This window comes from Podarcis pityusensis (assembly GCF_964106645.2).
Source record: "Podarcis pityusensis genome assembly, chromosome: 1".
Lineage (NCBI taxonomy): Eukaryota > Metazoa > Chordata > Lepidosauria > Squamata > Lacertidae > Podarcis > Podarcis pityusensis.
This window is the reverse complement of record NC_138028.1, coordinates 63,019,730-63,038,026: the sequence shown is the minus strand read 5'-3', so window position 1 is coordinate 63,038,026 and position 18,297 is coordinate 63,019,730. Positions and strand designations below refer to the sequence as shown.

The 18,297-nt window shown below is 43.4% G+C and overlaps 1 protein-coding gene across 2 annotated transcripts in view; it reads right to left on the bottom strand.

Annotated features, from left to right (window-relative positions):
• BBOX1 (gamma-butyrobetaine hydroxylase 1) overlaps positions 1–18,297 on the bottom strand; it is a 37,252-nt gene that overhangs the window by 17,252 nt on the left and 1,703 nt on the right. Inside the window, exons 1-3 of one of the 2 annotated variants that reach the window (XM_080983583.1) lie at positions 14,700–14,841; positions 3,967–4,438; positions 3,374–3,488 (exon numbers count right to left, since the gene is read on the bottom strand). In XM_080983583.1, coding sequence (XP_080839709.1) covers positions 3,374–3,488; positions 3,967–4,365 — 514 coding nt within the window. In that variant the 5' untranslated portion in view covers positions 4,366–4,438; positions 14,700–14,841. Of the gene's footprint in view, positions 1–3,373; positions 3,489–3,966; positions 4,439–14,699; positions 14,842–18,297 lie in introns of those variants that run through there. The other variant, XM_080983584.1, reaches the window with a different exon arrangement.

Genomic DNA, 18,297 nt, shown 5'->3' with positions numbered 1-18,297 from the left:
TAATCATTCCTTTTCCAAATAGCATTATTTTTGTATCCGCTTCATTTTTCTCTGCCCCACTCCCAATGGCAGTGCCGGCATAACCATCACAGAAAGTGCATTGAAAGAAGATTGCAGAACAAAATTATATCATCCCCGCCAAAAAAGCAACAGCAGTTGGGGCTGGAGAAAGGGGACTGTCCATTTGGCTGCAAAGTGTTAGATGTCAGGAAACAGACTTACAATTCCACTTCCAGATTAAAGCAGAACAGTGATGACTGGAGGCTGCTAAATGGGTGCACATCTTGAACAAACATCAACAACAATAAAAATCGTAATAGTTGAATCTGCAGCTATTTTCCAACAGCAGAGAAGAATAAAAAACGCAGCTCACATAAACATCCATTGTAGCTAGCCTAAACAAAATGTCTCAACAGCATGCCTCAATGGGCCAAGCGCTTCAAAATCTGGCAAATGACAAATGTTAACCAATTCCATAGATACAGGCTGAATGCAACAGAAAGTCATGATAGCACCTGAGTGGCTGACAAGGTTCATAGGAACATAAGAATTCTGCAGATATTCTTCTAGAGAATGGAAATTCACCATCCAGCATGGAAAGCGTTAAAGATGATTATCTTTCAGATTTACAAACACTTTTATTGAAAATAACTCAGCAAATACCAGGTCAAAGCAGTATGTACAACATGCCTTTCCCTAAAATGTTGAAATAACTGGCTGTCCAAAAGAATAGCTTTGTCCCACAGAACACTATATGAGATGTAACAATAAAGTGTTTTCTAAAATGCTTAAATGCTGGAAAAACAGCATTTGTGCCTAGCTATGCACCATTCTGCCATAGGACTTTTCTAAATGACAGACTGGATTTGACTTTACCCTTCAAACTGTTGCCAAATCATTAATATTTAAAAAGTTTATTATCTGCAATGAAATTAAAGAATTTACAAAAAACGAAGTCCTTATGTATGTATATGCATAGTTAATAAATACATTTGAAAGGTAATAAATAAATATATAACTTTACACTAAATGTAAACTAACAGATAAACATATCATTATACGCACATTACGATATATTCTCAATAAAGTGTATGGCTTTAATGAATCCTGTGTTATACTGTTTCAATATTGAATAAATAAGCTTCATTTTTCAATAAACTTTTTGTCTTTTTGTCTTCCTTCTCTTATCCAGTTTCACCATATAAAGCATATCTCATACTCTAATCAGCCACAAGTCAATAGATGGTGAAGCAGAGTATTTAAACAGATGCCAAATTAAAAGGGCATTCCGTCTTCTGTCGCCAAGAAAGATTTCTGGAATATGGTTTGCATTCGCAAAGAAACACACAATTATGTTAGCTTTGTTCTGCAGATTTGCATAACAAGAGGAAAATAGTGTCACATAAATATGCAGTCACCACTTATTATTGTTCTGATAATTTTTGTTTCTGTTAACTTATGAAGCATCTAATAACTGACACAACCCAAGGGCTGTGTCAACTCAGCTTACACTTTGCTTTTTAATTCCCCCCCCAAAAGATTGCTATTCTAATCCTGATTATTACCCTCTCCCATACTCAAACAGACCTGTCTATCCATCAGCCTGTGAAATTTGATCTCAACAATTTTCCTTCCTTCAATGAAGAGAGCACATTATTCCATTAAAAAAAAAAAATCAAGAGTAGCTGCAGCTTGAAAATCTATTAAGCAGCAGCTCTAAACAGGGACTGTGTTCCATGCCAGCGTTCCCTGCTGGTAAACCACCCCATTCACATTATTCATTATTCTACCATTTCATCATGGTACATATATTGTTTCCACTACTTAACCACAATCAGTAGAATTTCCACGTTGCTACTGTAGCACAGGGTTGAAGGTTACAAATTGTGGCAATGGAGTTGCTCAGAAATGCTAAAAAGACAGGCCAGGAATGCTCTGACAATCTTACTTCTCACATCCAAAGCAGCCTTCAAATTGTTGCAGTGGGGAAAAACCTGTTTATTTTTCATACAATTTGCAGGAAACTTTAATAGCTTAGATTTCAGAAGGAAGTCCAATAGTGCTCATTCATGCCTTCAAAATTATTTTTTTTACCACTGCTGATGAAAAACAGATCTATGTGCTATGAAGAAAAGGAACACACACTTTCCAGGAGACTGCATGGACCATAGACTTATCAATGAGCTATAACCGCTTTTCACATTTCTCAAGAATGTGTCATTCATTAGATGGACTGATAATATCAAGGTTTTCCCCTCTGGACACTATCAGCTTGATATTGATTGAAGTAGACATGCAAAGATTAGCATATTAAGCAGAAAAACTCTTTTACCCAGTAGTCTAACCATTAAAAAAAGAGAATGTATTGGGAGTTTTTCATATGAGGAGTGCATTCAGACATTTGATTCTCCCACTCTATTATCTTTTTAGATGCCTTTACATTCTCCGAGTATCATATGTATGCGGTACAGACGGTATAGACACAATATACTGTAACTTTCTTTCTATGTTTATGTAAGCGGACAAAATTCAGTGTTGTAAGGCTGGAGAGGAAGGGCCCCGTGACTCCCAAGAGACAAGAAGTGTTTGGTTCTCTCCATCTTACAAAAAAAAAATTAAAAAAAAAATCTCCCTTGAACTACATAATTCAAGCTTCCATCTGTGTATAAAGTCAGAGCAAAATTCCAAAAAGCTGATCCCTTTCAGCAACGATTTCCTTTCCTGGAACTCATTTCAAGAACATTGTGCTAATGCACAGGCTAACAGAGGCAGTTTATATTATTCAATTAAAACATTTATGAGCAGTTTTCTTCATCTCTTTCAGGAGAAATCCAGATTTCTGAATTGTGAACAGCTCTGCCTGGGGAACAAAATAGCTCCTGTGTTATGTATTTTCTCTGAGTCCTCCCCACCTCCATCTTTTGAGGATTGAGCAAAACAAGAATGCAGAACTGCCTCCAAATAACAGCATGGGATCTGTTTACTAATTGGAGCATAATTCTGCGTAATGTGTGTGCACGCTGCCCAGAGCAGCAGCCTTGCACTTTTCTGAGAAATTTGCTTATTTCCAGTACTAACACTATTTTATGTAGTCTGCCTAGAGGTTTCCGTTGATTAAGTGATATATAAACCGTGTTACATTCATATAATGATGACATCCTAGCCAACTCTCTGTGTATAATAAAGTGCACAATGCAGTCCCTTGGTTAAATACTAGATGAAAAAGATAGGAGGAATGATCAAGTTAGATAAAATATGTGATGCCCTTTATCACTGATATATAAAATTCTGTTGTTATTAAAAATGGATTCCAGATCAATTGAGAATGGGGTTTCCTTAGTGCATTTACTACAGAAATGGTACGAATCTCTACCTGATAGAAATAATTCTTCCTGCATTTTTGCTCTTGCTTGTTCAGAAAAACATCTCTTCTTCAACCATTCAGCCTCAAATTCACTGGTGTGGTCATCTGGCCATACAATGCATACCTTAGTCCACAAAACAGAAAGAGACATACAGTGAAAGCAGACCAGAATAATCCAACAAGCATTTTATTTGCTTTGCTGTTTTTTCTTCTTTGTTTTGTTGGATTGGACTTCTAACTCATAATGAAAGCAACTGGCATGTGGTCTTGTTATGTGTGTGCAATCCTACACATGTTTAATTGGAAGGTGGTTCCATTAATTTAGCAGGCCTTTCTCCCTAGTAAGTGTGCTTAGGATTGCGGCCTAATAACCTCTTTCACTCTGAAGAATTTGTATAGTGCAATGCTATGCATGCTTATTCAAAACTAAGTCCCACTGTGTTCAGTGAGGCTTATTCCCAGGTAAGCAGCATTAAATCACTGCAACAAAATGGTTCTACATATGGAGATTAATATATTATATGAAAACAGCTTCTCTCTCTCTCTCTCTCTCTCTCTCTCTCTCTCTCTCTCTCACACACACACACACACACACACATTACCTTTTTCTCCCTCTGTGCCAAAGTGACATTCTTGGCCCCAACATTGACATCCAGATTTTCAAGAAGCAGTTTGCGTGCTTTAGCAGAGTGCAGGAAGCACTCAGGGCACTGGCAATTGTCTCGCAGCCACACAGAAGGGTAAAGGCTCTTGCTCCCATCTTCCCAGTGGACACAGATAAACTGATTTGCCTCCAGAGCTTCCACTTGATGGATGGCTGCACTCGTGTTGAAGGCCTGAGCCGTCTGCGTTGTCCCCGGCATTGAATGCTGCCAAGGCCTCCTGCTCAGGGAGAAATGTTTTTGATGGCTGTGCTTGCCGTTTTGTGCTTGCAGCAGAGTTCGAGAACAGTCTTGGTGGACTTTGGTTCTTAACAAGTATTTAGCGATTGAAGTCCACATCTTTCCTTTTCCTTGTTTGATCTTCAGTACAGAAAGGCCTTTTCACCCTGTGAAATCTCTCTCTGGGTCAGTGCTGTAAGAATAAAGCATACTGATGAAAGGCAAGAAGGAAGAAAAGGGATTCTGTTCAAAAGAATGTTACTTCTGGTCCCTGTCATCCTTTCATTCTGGCACATAATTCTCCATTTCCCCCAATTCCCTTGAAGTTCTGATCAAGTGTTTTTTGGGGGGAAAAGAAAGAAAAAAGTTTTAGCTTTGTATTGTATGCCTCAAAATTTGGACCCCAGTACAAGAAGTCTGACAGAACCATGGTTTTGGAGAGCAGCAGATGTTGCAATACCAAACAATTTTAAAGGAAATATTATTGGCTATTCCAAAAGAAATAACTTGCACCCATTGGTTCATCTCCATGCCCATAATATTGGATTAGCTGACACATCTGGCAAGTGTGGGTCCCTCAACGATCTGTTCAACCACTTTTCTCTCACAGATCTACAGATACTGCATTTGAACCTTAGAAAACGAGGCTCTGTTTACAGTGGGTGAGATTCAACTAATGAGTCATGTCAGCCAAAGCCCTATTCTAGGACTTCCGCTTGCACAATGGGCTTTCTTCCCTCTCTTCCTCCTGTGCCCCTGAAATTGTCTTAGGGCGTGGGATGGAGAGAACTCATGAGGAGTAACACAGGGGTAAAAGAAGGGAGATAATCTGAAATGTTTGCTCTGATCGATCAATAGTACAGTGGTGCCTCGCAAGACGAAATTAATTCGTTCCGCGAGTTTTTTCGTCTAGCGAATTTTTCGTCTTGCGAAGCACGAAATCCCATAGGAATGCACTGAAATTCAATTAATGCGTTCCTATGGTCAAAAAAAGTCCAAACAAAGCCAAATTTGGTACAACAAGAGTTTATTAAGTGCTCTTTAAAGTCACACATACTGTAAAGAGCATTTCAAAAATTGAAGGAACAATAAATTAAGTTTCTAAACATGACAGAAAAACATTTAAAAATCAACAAAGTGTACAGTACATTTTCTAAGACTCTGGGGGACAACTCGAAGAAGGTTCCTCTTCAACTCTTTGCTTCTTGCTGAAGAACCCCCTCCTCAACTGTTCCCCCAGCCACCCACCACACAGAAATTCAAATCCAGCATTTTTTTAAAAAAACAGCAGAGTGGCCCAATGGTCACAGAAAATCATAAAAATTCAGAAAAAAACCCACACAAGCTTCCAGATTCTTGCAAACCCCTCCTCAACTGTTCCCCCAGCCACCCACCACACAGAAATTCAAATCCAGAATTTTTTTTAAAAAACAGCAGAGTGGCCCAATGGTCACAGAAAATCATAAAAATGCAGGGGAAAAAACACACAAGCTTCCAGATTCTTGCAAACCCCTCCCCAACACCAAGTCCTTGAATTCCAAACACCCCAACCCAAAATCCAAAACCCCCCAAAAAAGTTTTAAAAGTTTAACTTACCAAATGGCTGCAAAAGAAGTTTTGGAAAAGCTTCAAAAATCACCAAAGTCTTCAAAAACCTCAAAAAAGGCTACCACACCGCGTTCTATGAGTTGCTCCTCGAAGTCAAGTCGCAACTGTATTAACAGTGTTAAGAAAAAGGAAACAAACTTGCAAGACGTTTTCGTTTTTCGTCTTGCGAAGCATGCCCATAGGGAAATTCGTCTTGTGAAGCAGCTCAAAAAATGCAAAACCCTTTCATCTAGCGAGTTTTTCGTCTTGCGAGGCATTCGTCTTGCGGGGCACCACTGTACAACAATGAATTCCTCCTATTGCTGCTCAGAGGAATTCCTAACCAGCAACACATTTGTCTATACATGCTCTCACTCCTAACACCATTACGCAAGTTAAATTCACCCACTTGCAAAGCCACAATTAATGGTGCTTCTGTGAGCTTACAGATACACAGACAGATTCATTTTTGAGATGCGAAAGCGATCCAATCTCATGAAGCATCATCCAAGTGCTTGTGGCCAGGGTCACGCTGAACATGCCATTTCAGCCATCCCTTATGACAGCCTCTGCTAACCTGCTGCCCTCCATCTGCAGAAGGCTACAACTCCCAGCAGCTCCAGCCAGCACAGCTGGAGTCTACAACAGCTGGAGGGGAACCAGGTTGGCGCAGACTGCCTTATGAAATGGTTTAAAAACACGGATTCGCTCAAGAAGTGGTCACAATCGACTTTATATATTCATTTATCTCATTTATGAATCACTTCCCATGAAACATCCCAAAGTGATTAGCAACAAAAACGTCAACAATAAAACACACACATCAAAACAATTCCAATTTCAATTCAGATGCAGACTGGGATAAGAATGTCCACTTAAGTTTTTCCTTGCAACACCACAACGTAACCACATACTATGTTATTATAGTATATTACAATTATGCTACTATTATTATAGTCAATATATTAAGCATCCAGAAAACAATCCCCTTGTACACATGTCCTTCCATACGGATGAACAGGTAGTCAAAACATGCACACTCTTCCTCCCCCTTTCATATGCACATAGACAAGGACCATGCAGATGCAGACATGCACAAAGGATGCTCTCATCCCCAACCTGGCAACTGCAGCAGCTGCTGCCTACTTCAGGCACCTGTGGCTGGCAAGGGAAGGAGCTGACCATCTGGGCACCTCCTTGCTTTTTTCAATAGAGTAGCCCAGACTAGGAGACAACAAACACACATGGCATGCAGCAGCACAGAGCTACACACATCACTGCTACTTCAGAGACTCCCCTGACAAAAACAATAGCAATACCTATACTGAGGGGGGAAATGAATGGAAAACAGGGCAAGGAAACCAACTTTCACTCCTCTCACCCTACAACTGGGGGATTGCAGTGGCAGCAGCAAAAGCCTCAAAACCAGTCAGGCCCATAGTTTTCCAGATGGCTGGCAACTCTCTCCTGCTGCTGGTTTCTCAATTAATAACAGATGGGGGAACACACATTTATAATGCTAGTCTGTCTAAGGTTCAAAGGAAGAACCATTTTTTCCTGGAAAAATCACAAGGTTGAACTTTCCAGTATCCCCTTACCCCAGTTAGCTGGGGTGACCAGGAGCTGCCAAAACTAAAGAATGGGGTGGGGGAGAGAGAAAAGCTTAAGAATGATGAGATCTGAAAACATAATAAATGTAAATTCCTATTGGCCTCATGGTTATGCAGCCTGTCGGAGCCAATAACTTTAATTTTTCATGCTTATCACTGCAAGCCGCAAAAGAGAACTGCTGACTGCATGTAAGTGGCATGTTGTTTACCCGCATCGTTCCATAACAGGGAAAGTATGCGCTAATATCTGTGCTCTCCCTGGGATGAAGCATTGCACCTGGTTGATTCTTTTTGCTGTTGTTCCCATCTGAAACCCTAAGCCAGCTCAGTCCAGTCATCTTCAACTTTTTGTGGCCTGAGCAAGATAGAACATGGCAGCTTCCTATGTTCCTAATGGAGAAAATACCTTTTCACAATACCAAAACAACAACCATCTTGTGGTATGTAGGGGACATTTTGTGTGTGCACAAGGGGTTCACTGGATCAGGGCCATTGTCTAAGATCCTCAGCTACCTTTTCACAGCAGCATAGTGCCTTGCATGTCCTTAGGTCCTGGGCAATACCCCAAAACCCACCTTTTCACTCAGCCTTGCCAAACCAATTCTCTGTTCCATCTGTGCCTCTTTTCTCCAGGCCTTTGCCTTCTCTGCTCCACTTGTGTTTCCCAATATTCTGCTTTCTTTCCCTTTAATGACTGCTCAACATAACTGCCTATTTCCCCTTCCTTCTTTTAGCCTCTTGGGATCCCTGTATGCTGCTTCTCCAACCTCCCAGGCCTTCTCTACTTTCACGTTTCGCACCTCTGTGCTTCAGTTTGTAGTGACCGAAGAATCCCAATTTCTACTGCAGGGGTGAGGAAACTTTTTCAGCTCAAATGTCACATTCCCTTCTGGGTGGACACATGCCAAAGCTGGGTGGCCAGAGACTAAAGGAGGTGGAGCAATGAATGTAAATTTTATCTTTGTACAGTAGGCTAGTTTCCATACACCTACATGCCACTTTCTATCCTCCATCCAGGGAAGCAAGAGGCATTGTCAGAATTCTAGGTCACATATCAGCCATACAAAACAAAACAAAACAAAACAAAACAAAACAAAACAAAACAAAACAAAACAAAACAAAACAAACCACTCAATAAGAGTGCAAAGCAAGGACAATGAAGGGTGTGGCATGGGAAGAGGGGGTGTGGCTGAAGAGACGAAGCCGGGGGAAGAGTCCCAAGGGCCTGATAGCGAGGCTTGAAGGGCCGCGTTTCCAAGCAAAAGTCTTTAAAATGCTTTGTTTCCAGACCTTTGCAGTAGACTTGGACCTAGGAGTATACCACGTTTCAGCTTTTTATTTGTGGCAAAAATACCAAGGCAGGAGCATCCTTGTACATGTAACTAGTCCAAAAAATATTGGCATTTTTGCAGCTGTGAAAAGGAATAAAATCCAGCTCTCTGGACCACATTTCTATTGTGTCTTCCACTGAAACTGGGCGGAGTGAACATCAAAGGAAAACCATTGATTTATTCCAGCTGAAGAATGGCTCATCACACAACAAGAAGATAATTTGTGACCGAATTTTATATTACATGTTTACTAGGCTATAAATTCTTAAAATATTCACTGATGCTTAGATAGTTACATTTGAAGCAGACCGCAAGTACATATTTTCATACTTTACCATAATCCTGCTTCAAATCGTTGCACAAAAATTTAAATCCTTTTAAGTGGGGCAAGCAATTAATGCTCCACCCACCTTCCTTGTCTATTTGACGCAAAGCAAATGCTCAGAACAAAATTAATCTACACCAGACACAAGAATTAGCTTCAACTAATGGCAGTTTCAAATAAACCAACACATTTAATTCTCCAGTATGGTGTAGTGGTTAAGAGCGGTAGATTCGTAATCTGGGGAACCGGGTTCGCGTCTCCGCTCCTCCACATGCAGCTGCTGGGTGACCTTGGGCTAGTCACACTTCTCTGAAGTCTCTCAGCCCCACTCACCTCACAGAGTACTTGTTGTGGGAGAGGAAGGGAAAGGAGAATGTTAGCTGCTTTGAGACTCCTTCGGGAAGTGATAAAGCAGGATATCAAATCCAAACTCCTCCTCCTCTTCTTCTTCTTCTTCTTCTTCTTCTTCTTCTTCTTCTTCATTTTCAGTCCTGGTGCTGTGGCTTACTTCCAAGGAATAAGGACAGCTGCTTGCAGGTATGCAAAGGATGATCTTTGCAGATGAGGGATGGCTGAAGTACTACCACAAAGTTTCATTAGCAGCTCTTATTCAGGTATCTTTGGGGGGGCATGCCAATTTTGGAGGGGTTGTTGTTGTTTTAATCCCTTTATCCACGGTCCAAATCCTGATCAGCTACTCACTAAAAAATAACAGTGCATTTAGCCTCGGGGTCCATAAAGAGAGAAGGAGCAGTGATGTGGAGTTGGGAATTTTTCCTGGCAGAAAATTTTCCATTTCTTAAATTCATTAGTAGCAATAAATGGGTGTCAATTGCAAATGAATGGGGCTGTCAATATCTTAGTCAAGCTTGGCAGTTCTAATACAGTTGTACCTTGGGTCCCGAACGCCTTGGTACTCGGACATTTTGGCTCCCAAATGCCACAAACCCGGAAGTGAGTGTTCTGCTTAGTGAAAATTATTTGGAACCCAAATGTCCGACAGGGCTTCTGTGGCTTCTGATTGGCTGCAGGAGCTTCCTGCAGCCAATCTTAAGCAGTGGTTTGGTTTCCAAACATTTTGGAAGTCGAACAGACTTCCGGAACGGATTCCATTTGACTTCCAAGGTACAACTGTACTGTTACAGGTTTGCAAGGGGGCAAGGATCCCCTCAAATTCCTGGGTGCCAGGTTCTCCCCATAATTTCTGAAATTAGTAAATTTGGGGTTTGATCAATGGATTTAGCAAGGCCTTAAAAAGTTAGTCAAACCAGCTTCCTCAGGAGCTGGGTTTAGAGAGGGGCCATTCAAGAACAAAGACAGGTAATAACAGAGTTATTACCTAGACAAAAGGTGAGAGATTCAGCATCAGGCTGCCTGGATTACAGGGGGTGAGATGTCACCACAGGAAAAAGTGCCTTTTGAAGGAGACTTTTGAGACAGAGGTTGCCAGGGCAACGGGGAGAGGATGCTTGAAGCTGAAGGGAAGGAATTGTTTTCTGCAAAGGCTGCTGTGAAGAAGGGAGGAAGCAGGCAAAACATGCATGCTGGCTAGGAGAGGCTGCACCAAGAGACCAGGGGCTATGTATGGTTGGCTGATGCTTTGGAACCAAGCTTACTGAAGCTATGAGACGAGCAATGAGAGACACTCTTGGGGTGTGATATTCTGCAACCCCCATACCAACATTCAGGTGTAAATATATATATATAAACCATATTTTTTAAAGACACTACTCTCTGCTGTGCCTTGATTTCCCAATGGATATACAATGCTGGTTAAGAGCCATGACCCCTGGAATCTTGCTACCACTTGGCAAAGATTGGGGTGGCCTATAATGATCCATATAAAACAGACATGCTCACCGAGATTACTCTAGAACAGGAATATCTAACCTGAAGCCTGTGCCAAACATATGGCCCCCAGTGTTTTTAGTTTCCCTTCCAAATCTGTCATTTTAAAAAGAAGTTTAAAAAAGGATTCTTTTTTTGTTTACTGTTCCAATGGGTCACCCACTGTGACACCCCTATGCCAAAAGGATCTTTGGGGGCTCCTAATTCCTTTTTAAAAGTTTTATTGATTGCTCCTATATGTGCCCCACTGTGACAATGTGATGTCAAAAGTTTAGGAATAAACTTGAAAAGTAGTCCTACAACTCTGCATTTCAATACATATTTTAGAAATACCCATGAGATTGGATTGCACATATAAACACCCAAATCACCACACCATTCAACTTCCAATAGTATTATTTTGATCCCTTATGAATGATCACACAAGGTATTTTTAATACCTCTTTTGAATTATTAAAGGCTGAAAAGATAAACTTTGCAAGCTTACAGAAAAGAATGGTTGTAGCCTGAGCAATGCATCCAAGCAGTAAAGATGTTTTGCATTTTTGTCATGAAACACGCTCATGTAAGCATTCAGTTGATGGTATCAAAAGACAGCAGAACCAACAGGGTCACACTCCCCTTGCCTAGCTCTGGACTCTAGTTCCACCCACCAAAGCAACCAAGGCTATTTCAGTCCTAAAACCAGGCATAGCAAAATGTGCCTTAAACACAAAGAGCAGGCTTCACCTACTCACTAGGCTTCACTAGTCCTACTAGTGGAAGCCCACACAAGGGCATGCACTAGTGCAACAGGGTTTTCTTCCCCTTTCCTTCCCCTGCACCCCCCACAATTGGCACAGGGTGGGGGTGGGAGAACCCCCAGCACAGCATGGGGGTGGTGTTCTGCCTGGCAAGCTGATGGAACAACTGCCATAGCACTACATTAAATTCATCCCAAAGTAAAATTAGAAGAAAGAGGACCGGGAGGGGGGTATGGGGAGAAAGCAAGGATGCCAAGATCTGACCATTAAAGGAAGTGGGAGTTCAAAATATATGAGGTGAGATTTAAAATGTCTAGCTGAAATATGCTTTAACTATTCCTTCTTTACAAGGCAATATTTGGCACACTTGCGCTATTACAGTATTTCATACTTTTACTAGATTAAAACCATACTGACCTGGAAGACCACCTATGCCTGGGATATGTAGAAGCAACCCTGTCAAATATTCTTTTATATAAGAGATCAGAGAAGGGTCAGTTTTGTTAAAAGGATGGGTAATTTTATTACCAGTAACTCTGTAGTTAAATACAAATAAACCAAATTATTGCATTCTAGGGGATTGGCCAATTGCTGATGAGGTCAGGAAAAAGAAAAATCTCTGTATTACAAAGCCAGTTACAATTCTCTTTCATTAAAAGTTTTTGGAAGAGAAACTTAGGCTATGTACACATTACCATTTAATTCGGATCAAGTGTGCTACCATCCCCGGTGTTTGAAGCTGAGTAAATGTAACATTATAGCCACAGTCCATATGTATCCTGTAGTGTCTTGTTGCAAGGATATGGAAACAAATTAGGTAATGTACATTGGGTGAAAATGTGCTAAATACCCCGTGATCCTAGTAATATCCTGTATGGATATAATGCAAGCTCCTGCCCACTTATTCTGGAACACTAACATAGACATTGGCAGGATTCCTGTTGAGTAAAAGGGTTGTGCATCACAACCTCACTTTGTAAAGAACTCACCTTAAACAACCTCTCGTCCTAAGAAGACACCAAACCCAGAGTCTACGAGAAATCCCTTCATATTAAAACATAACCGGCAGTAAACACATTCCATGCATTTTATTCTGATAACCATGTTTACCAAGGAATATATGAATTCATGGTGGCTGACACAGACAGCTTGTTCCCAGTCCTGCCCTGTCCTGCCATATTTCTACCCAATTCAGTGCTAAGGAACAGCTCTGTAAGATGCTAATGCTGTTTCAGGCACAGGAGGAAATTCTGAACTGCCACAAACATCCAGTGTTGAGATGTTGTGGTGGGCTAGCGGTAGTGATGCCCCATCAACCGTCCTCAAAGAAGCATTTCAGAATCCGAAATTTCATTTATAATTTGAGAGGTGCAGAGGGCTTGCTCAAATTTGATTAGACGTCACACCTCATGACCTGGAAGCCTTGATCTCTGATTCTCAGTAACTGAAATGATGAGATTCCTGAGAGGTGAAGAAAAGCTACTTGAAGATGTTCATTTATAGTGCAATCTTAAGTACAGGAAGCTGGCGGGACAGACACCAGTTCAAGTTAAGTCAGCATCCCTGCAGTGAAATAATTTTGATCTACACATTTCTCAAAAAACCTTTCACAGATCAGTTACATGACCTGGCAAACCAGGTGAAATGTACACTGCCAAAAGGTTTTGTAAGTCTCTCCTTGTCCTGACCACAACTCTGAAACACTTGTATTGGGGAACTTACACTGGCATGTGCTCTGGTGGCTTAAGTTCCGTTGGCTGAGACCCAGCTCAGCCAGACTGAGGGAGATACACAGTTGTATCCCTGGCGGAGTTGGGATGGGTGAGTTATGCTGGCGTAGCTGAGCCAGGACAGCTGAAGATCCACCTTTTCCAAACTTGCTCATCCTGACAGGTCTTGGGTTTGGATTGCACTGTTATTTATAATTGCATTGCATGTTCCAGGTTGGATCCATGACAATGATTCAAAACAAACACACATGAAAACAAGGCCCCACCATTTCCCACAGCTATCATACCATATGGCTCTCTCGCACAAGGGTCATTTGGCTACCTGCATCATTGTGCAAAATGGAGAGGCGTTTACCATACACCACATACGTGCAGCATAAGCCTGAATACGGGACTCATTGTTTTAGTCTGAAAATGACTCACTTGCTTCCTATCATCTTGCTTACTGAATGCAAATATGTTCACATAGTGTGGTTCCTTATGCACCTGCACACAAGTAGCATCAAGTCTGGGACAGCCCAAAAGTTTGCGTAAGTGCAAAAAAGGGAGGGGCACTGAGGAACCTAAGTGTGGAAGGGGGGGACACCCAAAAGCAGAACAGAGAGTACTGAAAAAGTTTTGTATGGGCTGGCTGACTAGGACAGGGGGAATGGAAAAGGGGGGAACGTAATGGTGTGTGATAGAGGGCGAGGTTGGAAGCTGGCCAGGCCCCTGAGCATGCACACTCCATTCGCAACATTTTGTGGCACCCCATGCCTCTTCTACGGCTCCCTCTGTATATGGAGTGGATTTGTACCAGGGAAATGCCCATGGCTGCCTCAGCCCAGGCTCACCCATGGGAGGTTCCTATCTCCTCAGTAGCTTTTCTACAAGGTCTGTTGTACAAGGTTTTCCTCTACATGCAGGTCCCGATGCCCCCGAAAGAACCCAATAGTGGGGGTGGTGGGGGTTTCCACTGGTTCCCCCACCCCTTTCGCAGGAGTTAAGACTGCAAGCCCAGCTGCACTTTATTTGGGAATAGGTCCCCGCTGAATTCTGCAGGACTTGCCGCCGAGTTAACTTTCGGAGAGGACCGTGCTAGCAAGCAGTTGAGGAATAGGATCCTCCTCTCTCCCTCCCTCCCTCCCCCCTCCGGCGACGAGGCCAAAAGGAGGAGCCACCCATGAACTCTGCCCTAAAGCGCCTGCCAGAGGCGACGCAGCCACCTTCGGTCTCCCGAGCCACAGGCTGGGCTTTCCAAACAGCGCGCGCGGGCTGCGGCGGGTGGGAGGGCTTCTTACCTGCCTGACGCTACAGCTGGGCAAAGCCGGCCAACTGGGTCCTCCCACCGCCGCCGGCTTCGGCCGAGGCAGGGAAGGAACGGCGCAGGCAGGCAGGCAGGCAGGCAGGCAAGCAAGCCGCAGCAGAGAAGGCGAAGGTCAGTTCGCCGGCTCGCCCTCAAAGAGCAGCTGCAAAGGTGGTAGGCGGTGATTCAGTTGCGCGCGCGCGGTCGCGCGCACGCACCCCTTCTCGTTTGGGATGGTATGCGCGCCCGGGAGAGAAGCTCAAAGCGCAGGGCATGCCGGGATATTTTTTTAGTGCTGCCCCCAAACCTGTTGCTTGGAAGGAGTTGCTGTCAGCAACGATACAGTTAAAGATAGACACCCTTCGAGGTCGCATCCCGCGAGCCAGGAACGCCCGCGGGCGACCGGCTGGAGGAATAGGAATCTCTCCGTTCCTTGAGAGGGCTTTTCAGCCCCGGGGCCGCATTGCCTTCTAAGCAACCTTCCTCGGGCCATATACCAGTGGTGGGTGGCGCCAGAGGCAAACAAAGAGAGTGGCAGGGTGGTGTAGTTGTTAGAGCATCGGATTAGGATCTGGGATCCCCACTAGGCCGTGCGGTGACCTTGAGCCAGTCGCTGCCCCTCTGCTTAATCTGCCTGGCAGGGTTTGTTTGCGAAGATAAAATGGGGAAGGGGAAACCATGAGCACCACCTTGAGCTCATTGGAGAACGAGGTAGGATGTAAATGTAATAAATAAAGTAAAAGGGCCATTTTTATCTCTGTACAATAGACTGGTTTTACACCCACACCCTTCTGTTTCTGGACAAGCAAGAATCCATCCCGTTCAAGCACACAGGGAGAGGGGTGTGTGGAGAGCCAGATAGAGAGGCTTAGGATTTGGCCTTGGGAAGGTTCCCCCCCCCCCTTTGTACAGCAAGAGCACCTCATCTCATTCTGGGTGGCACTGAACAGGCCTGTGAATGTGGGGAGCATAAAATGATTGCAGGGAACAGCTGCCCTCTCACTTTTCCTCTGGAAAGGGAGAATTGGGTCTGCTGTGGTGCTAGGAGGCAAAGCGCAGCTCACAATATGGAAGGCTGATACCCACCCCCCACTGCTATACTTCCCAGTAGCAGAGGCAACCTCTACAACTTTCTCTTGTTATGTCTTTATACCTGTATTCAGATTGCACCATGTGTTTAACTATATAGGATCTAAATTTCCAATGTAATTTCTATGTAGAATTTCAGAGCCTTCTAGGCTACTCACTCTAGCCCCCTGCTAGAGGAAGGTAATCCAGAACTAGAACAACCCCCACAGATGACCATCTACTCAGCTTGAAGATATGTAATGACGATAACCAATAAGATCCCTAGGTTCTATTGTTCAGTTGTTTTCCACGAAGAAGTTTCTCCTAGCATTCAGCCATAATCTAGCCTAAGTTCATATAGTAGAGCTATAGACGTGCAGCGCAAATCTCCAGTAGATGTCACAAAATTGGAAAGTGCAAAAACTTGTCTTCTCTTTTTAACACAATACAGCCAAGATAAAGAAACTGGTAATTGCACGACTTTGCAATTCAATGTTCAGCTCTTGCAAATTCATAATTCATTGCTCCTCAGACGTACACTAGTTGATTTCACAGCCAATAAGACAAACTATTATGGCTTTGCATAAGTGCAGAATTAAGGAACAGCACACTGTGGAGTTGCAAGTAGTGAAATCAAGCTCCAAGTATCAACACCACCAAGTGTAAAGCCTATTCATCAGTGTTACACCAGAAATAACATATGGAATATCTCCAGTGTTTTAATACTGTAAAGCCAACGTCTTTATCAAAGACTGCAACATTTTACTTGGATTTAAGAATGGGTAGTGTGATTGATGGAAACAGGAGCAGATGTAGTAGAGAACTTAAAAGACTGTTTTGTGAATTAGATTTTAACAGCCATTTTGGCAACAAGACTGGAAAATTAATTCATACTCAGTTTTGTTACGTATAGGAAATTAAATATTTGGGTTGGTAGCTCTATTCTATAAGACTCAGTGCTGTAATCTGTTCATAATATGTCTTAATTCTGTTCTGTAAGTCACATATAAAAAAGGTAACTTTATAAAGAAAGTTGACTTTGCCTAAGTCATATATAGGTATAAAAGGTAAAAGACCCCTGGATGGTTAGGTCCAGTCAAAGGTGACTGTGGGGTGTGGTGCTCCTCTCGCTTCAGGCTGAGGGAGCCGGCATTTGTCCACAGACAGCTTTCTGGGTCATGTGACCACAGACAGCTTTCTGGGTCATGTGACCAGCTTCTGGTGCAACAACACACGGCAGAAGCTAGAGCGCATGGAAATGCCGTTTACCTCCCCGCCACAGCAGTACATATTTTTCTATTTCCGTTGGTATGCTTTCAAACTGCTAGGTTGGTAAAAGCTGGAACAGAGCAACAGGTGCTCATCTCACCACGCGGATTTGAACTGCTGACCTTCTGATTGGCAAGCCCAAGAGGCTCAGTGGTTTAGACAACAGCACCACCCACTAATAATAATAATAATAATAATAATAATAATAATTTATTATTCATACCCCACCCATCTGGCTGGGCTTCCCCAGCCACTCTGGGCGGCTTCCAAAAAAAATATTAAACTACTGTAATACATCAAACATTAAAAGCTTCCCTAAACAGGGCTGTCTTCAGATGTCTTCTAAAAGTCTGGTAGTTGTTCTCTTTGATATCTGGTGGGAGGGCATTCCACAGGGAGGGTGCCACTACCGAGAAGGCCCTCTGCCTAGTTCCCTGTAACTTGGCTTCTCACAGTGAGGGAACCGCCAGAAGGCCCTCGGTGCTGGACCTCAGTGTCTGGGTAGAACGATGGGGGTGGAGACGCTCCTTCAGGTATACTGGACCGAGGCCGTTTAGGGCTTTAAAGGTCAGCACCAACACTTTGAATTGTGCTCTGAAACGTACTGGGAGCCAATGTAGGTCTTTCAAGACTGGTGTTATATGGTCTCGGCAGCCGCTCCCAGTCACCAGTCTAGCTGCCGCATTCTGGATTAGTTGTAGTCACCTTCAAAGGTAGTCCCACGTAGAGCGCATTGCAGTAGTCCAAGCGGGAGATAACCAGAGCATGCACCACTCTGGCAAGGCAGTCCGCAGGCAGATAGGGTCTCAGCCTACGTACCAGATGGAGCTGGTAAACAGCTGCCCTGGGCACAGATTTGACCTGTGCCTCCATGGACAGCTGTGAGTCCAAAATGACTCCCAGGCTGCGCACCTGGTCCTTCAGGGGCACAGTTACCCCATTCAGGACCAGGGAATCCTCCACACCTGCCCGCCTCCTGCCCCCCAAAAACAGTACTTCTGTCTTGTTAGGATTCAACCTCCATCCGTTAGCCGCAATCCATCCTCCAACCGCCTCCAGATACTCACACAGGACCTTCACCGCCTTCACTGGTTCTGATTTAAAAGAGAGGTAGAGCTGGGTATCATCCGCATACTGATGAACACCCAGCCCAAACCCCCTGGTGATCTCTCCCAGCAGCTGCATATAGATGTTGAAAAGCATGGGGGAGAGGACAGAACCCTGAGGCACCCCACAAGTGAGACCCCAGGGGTCTG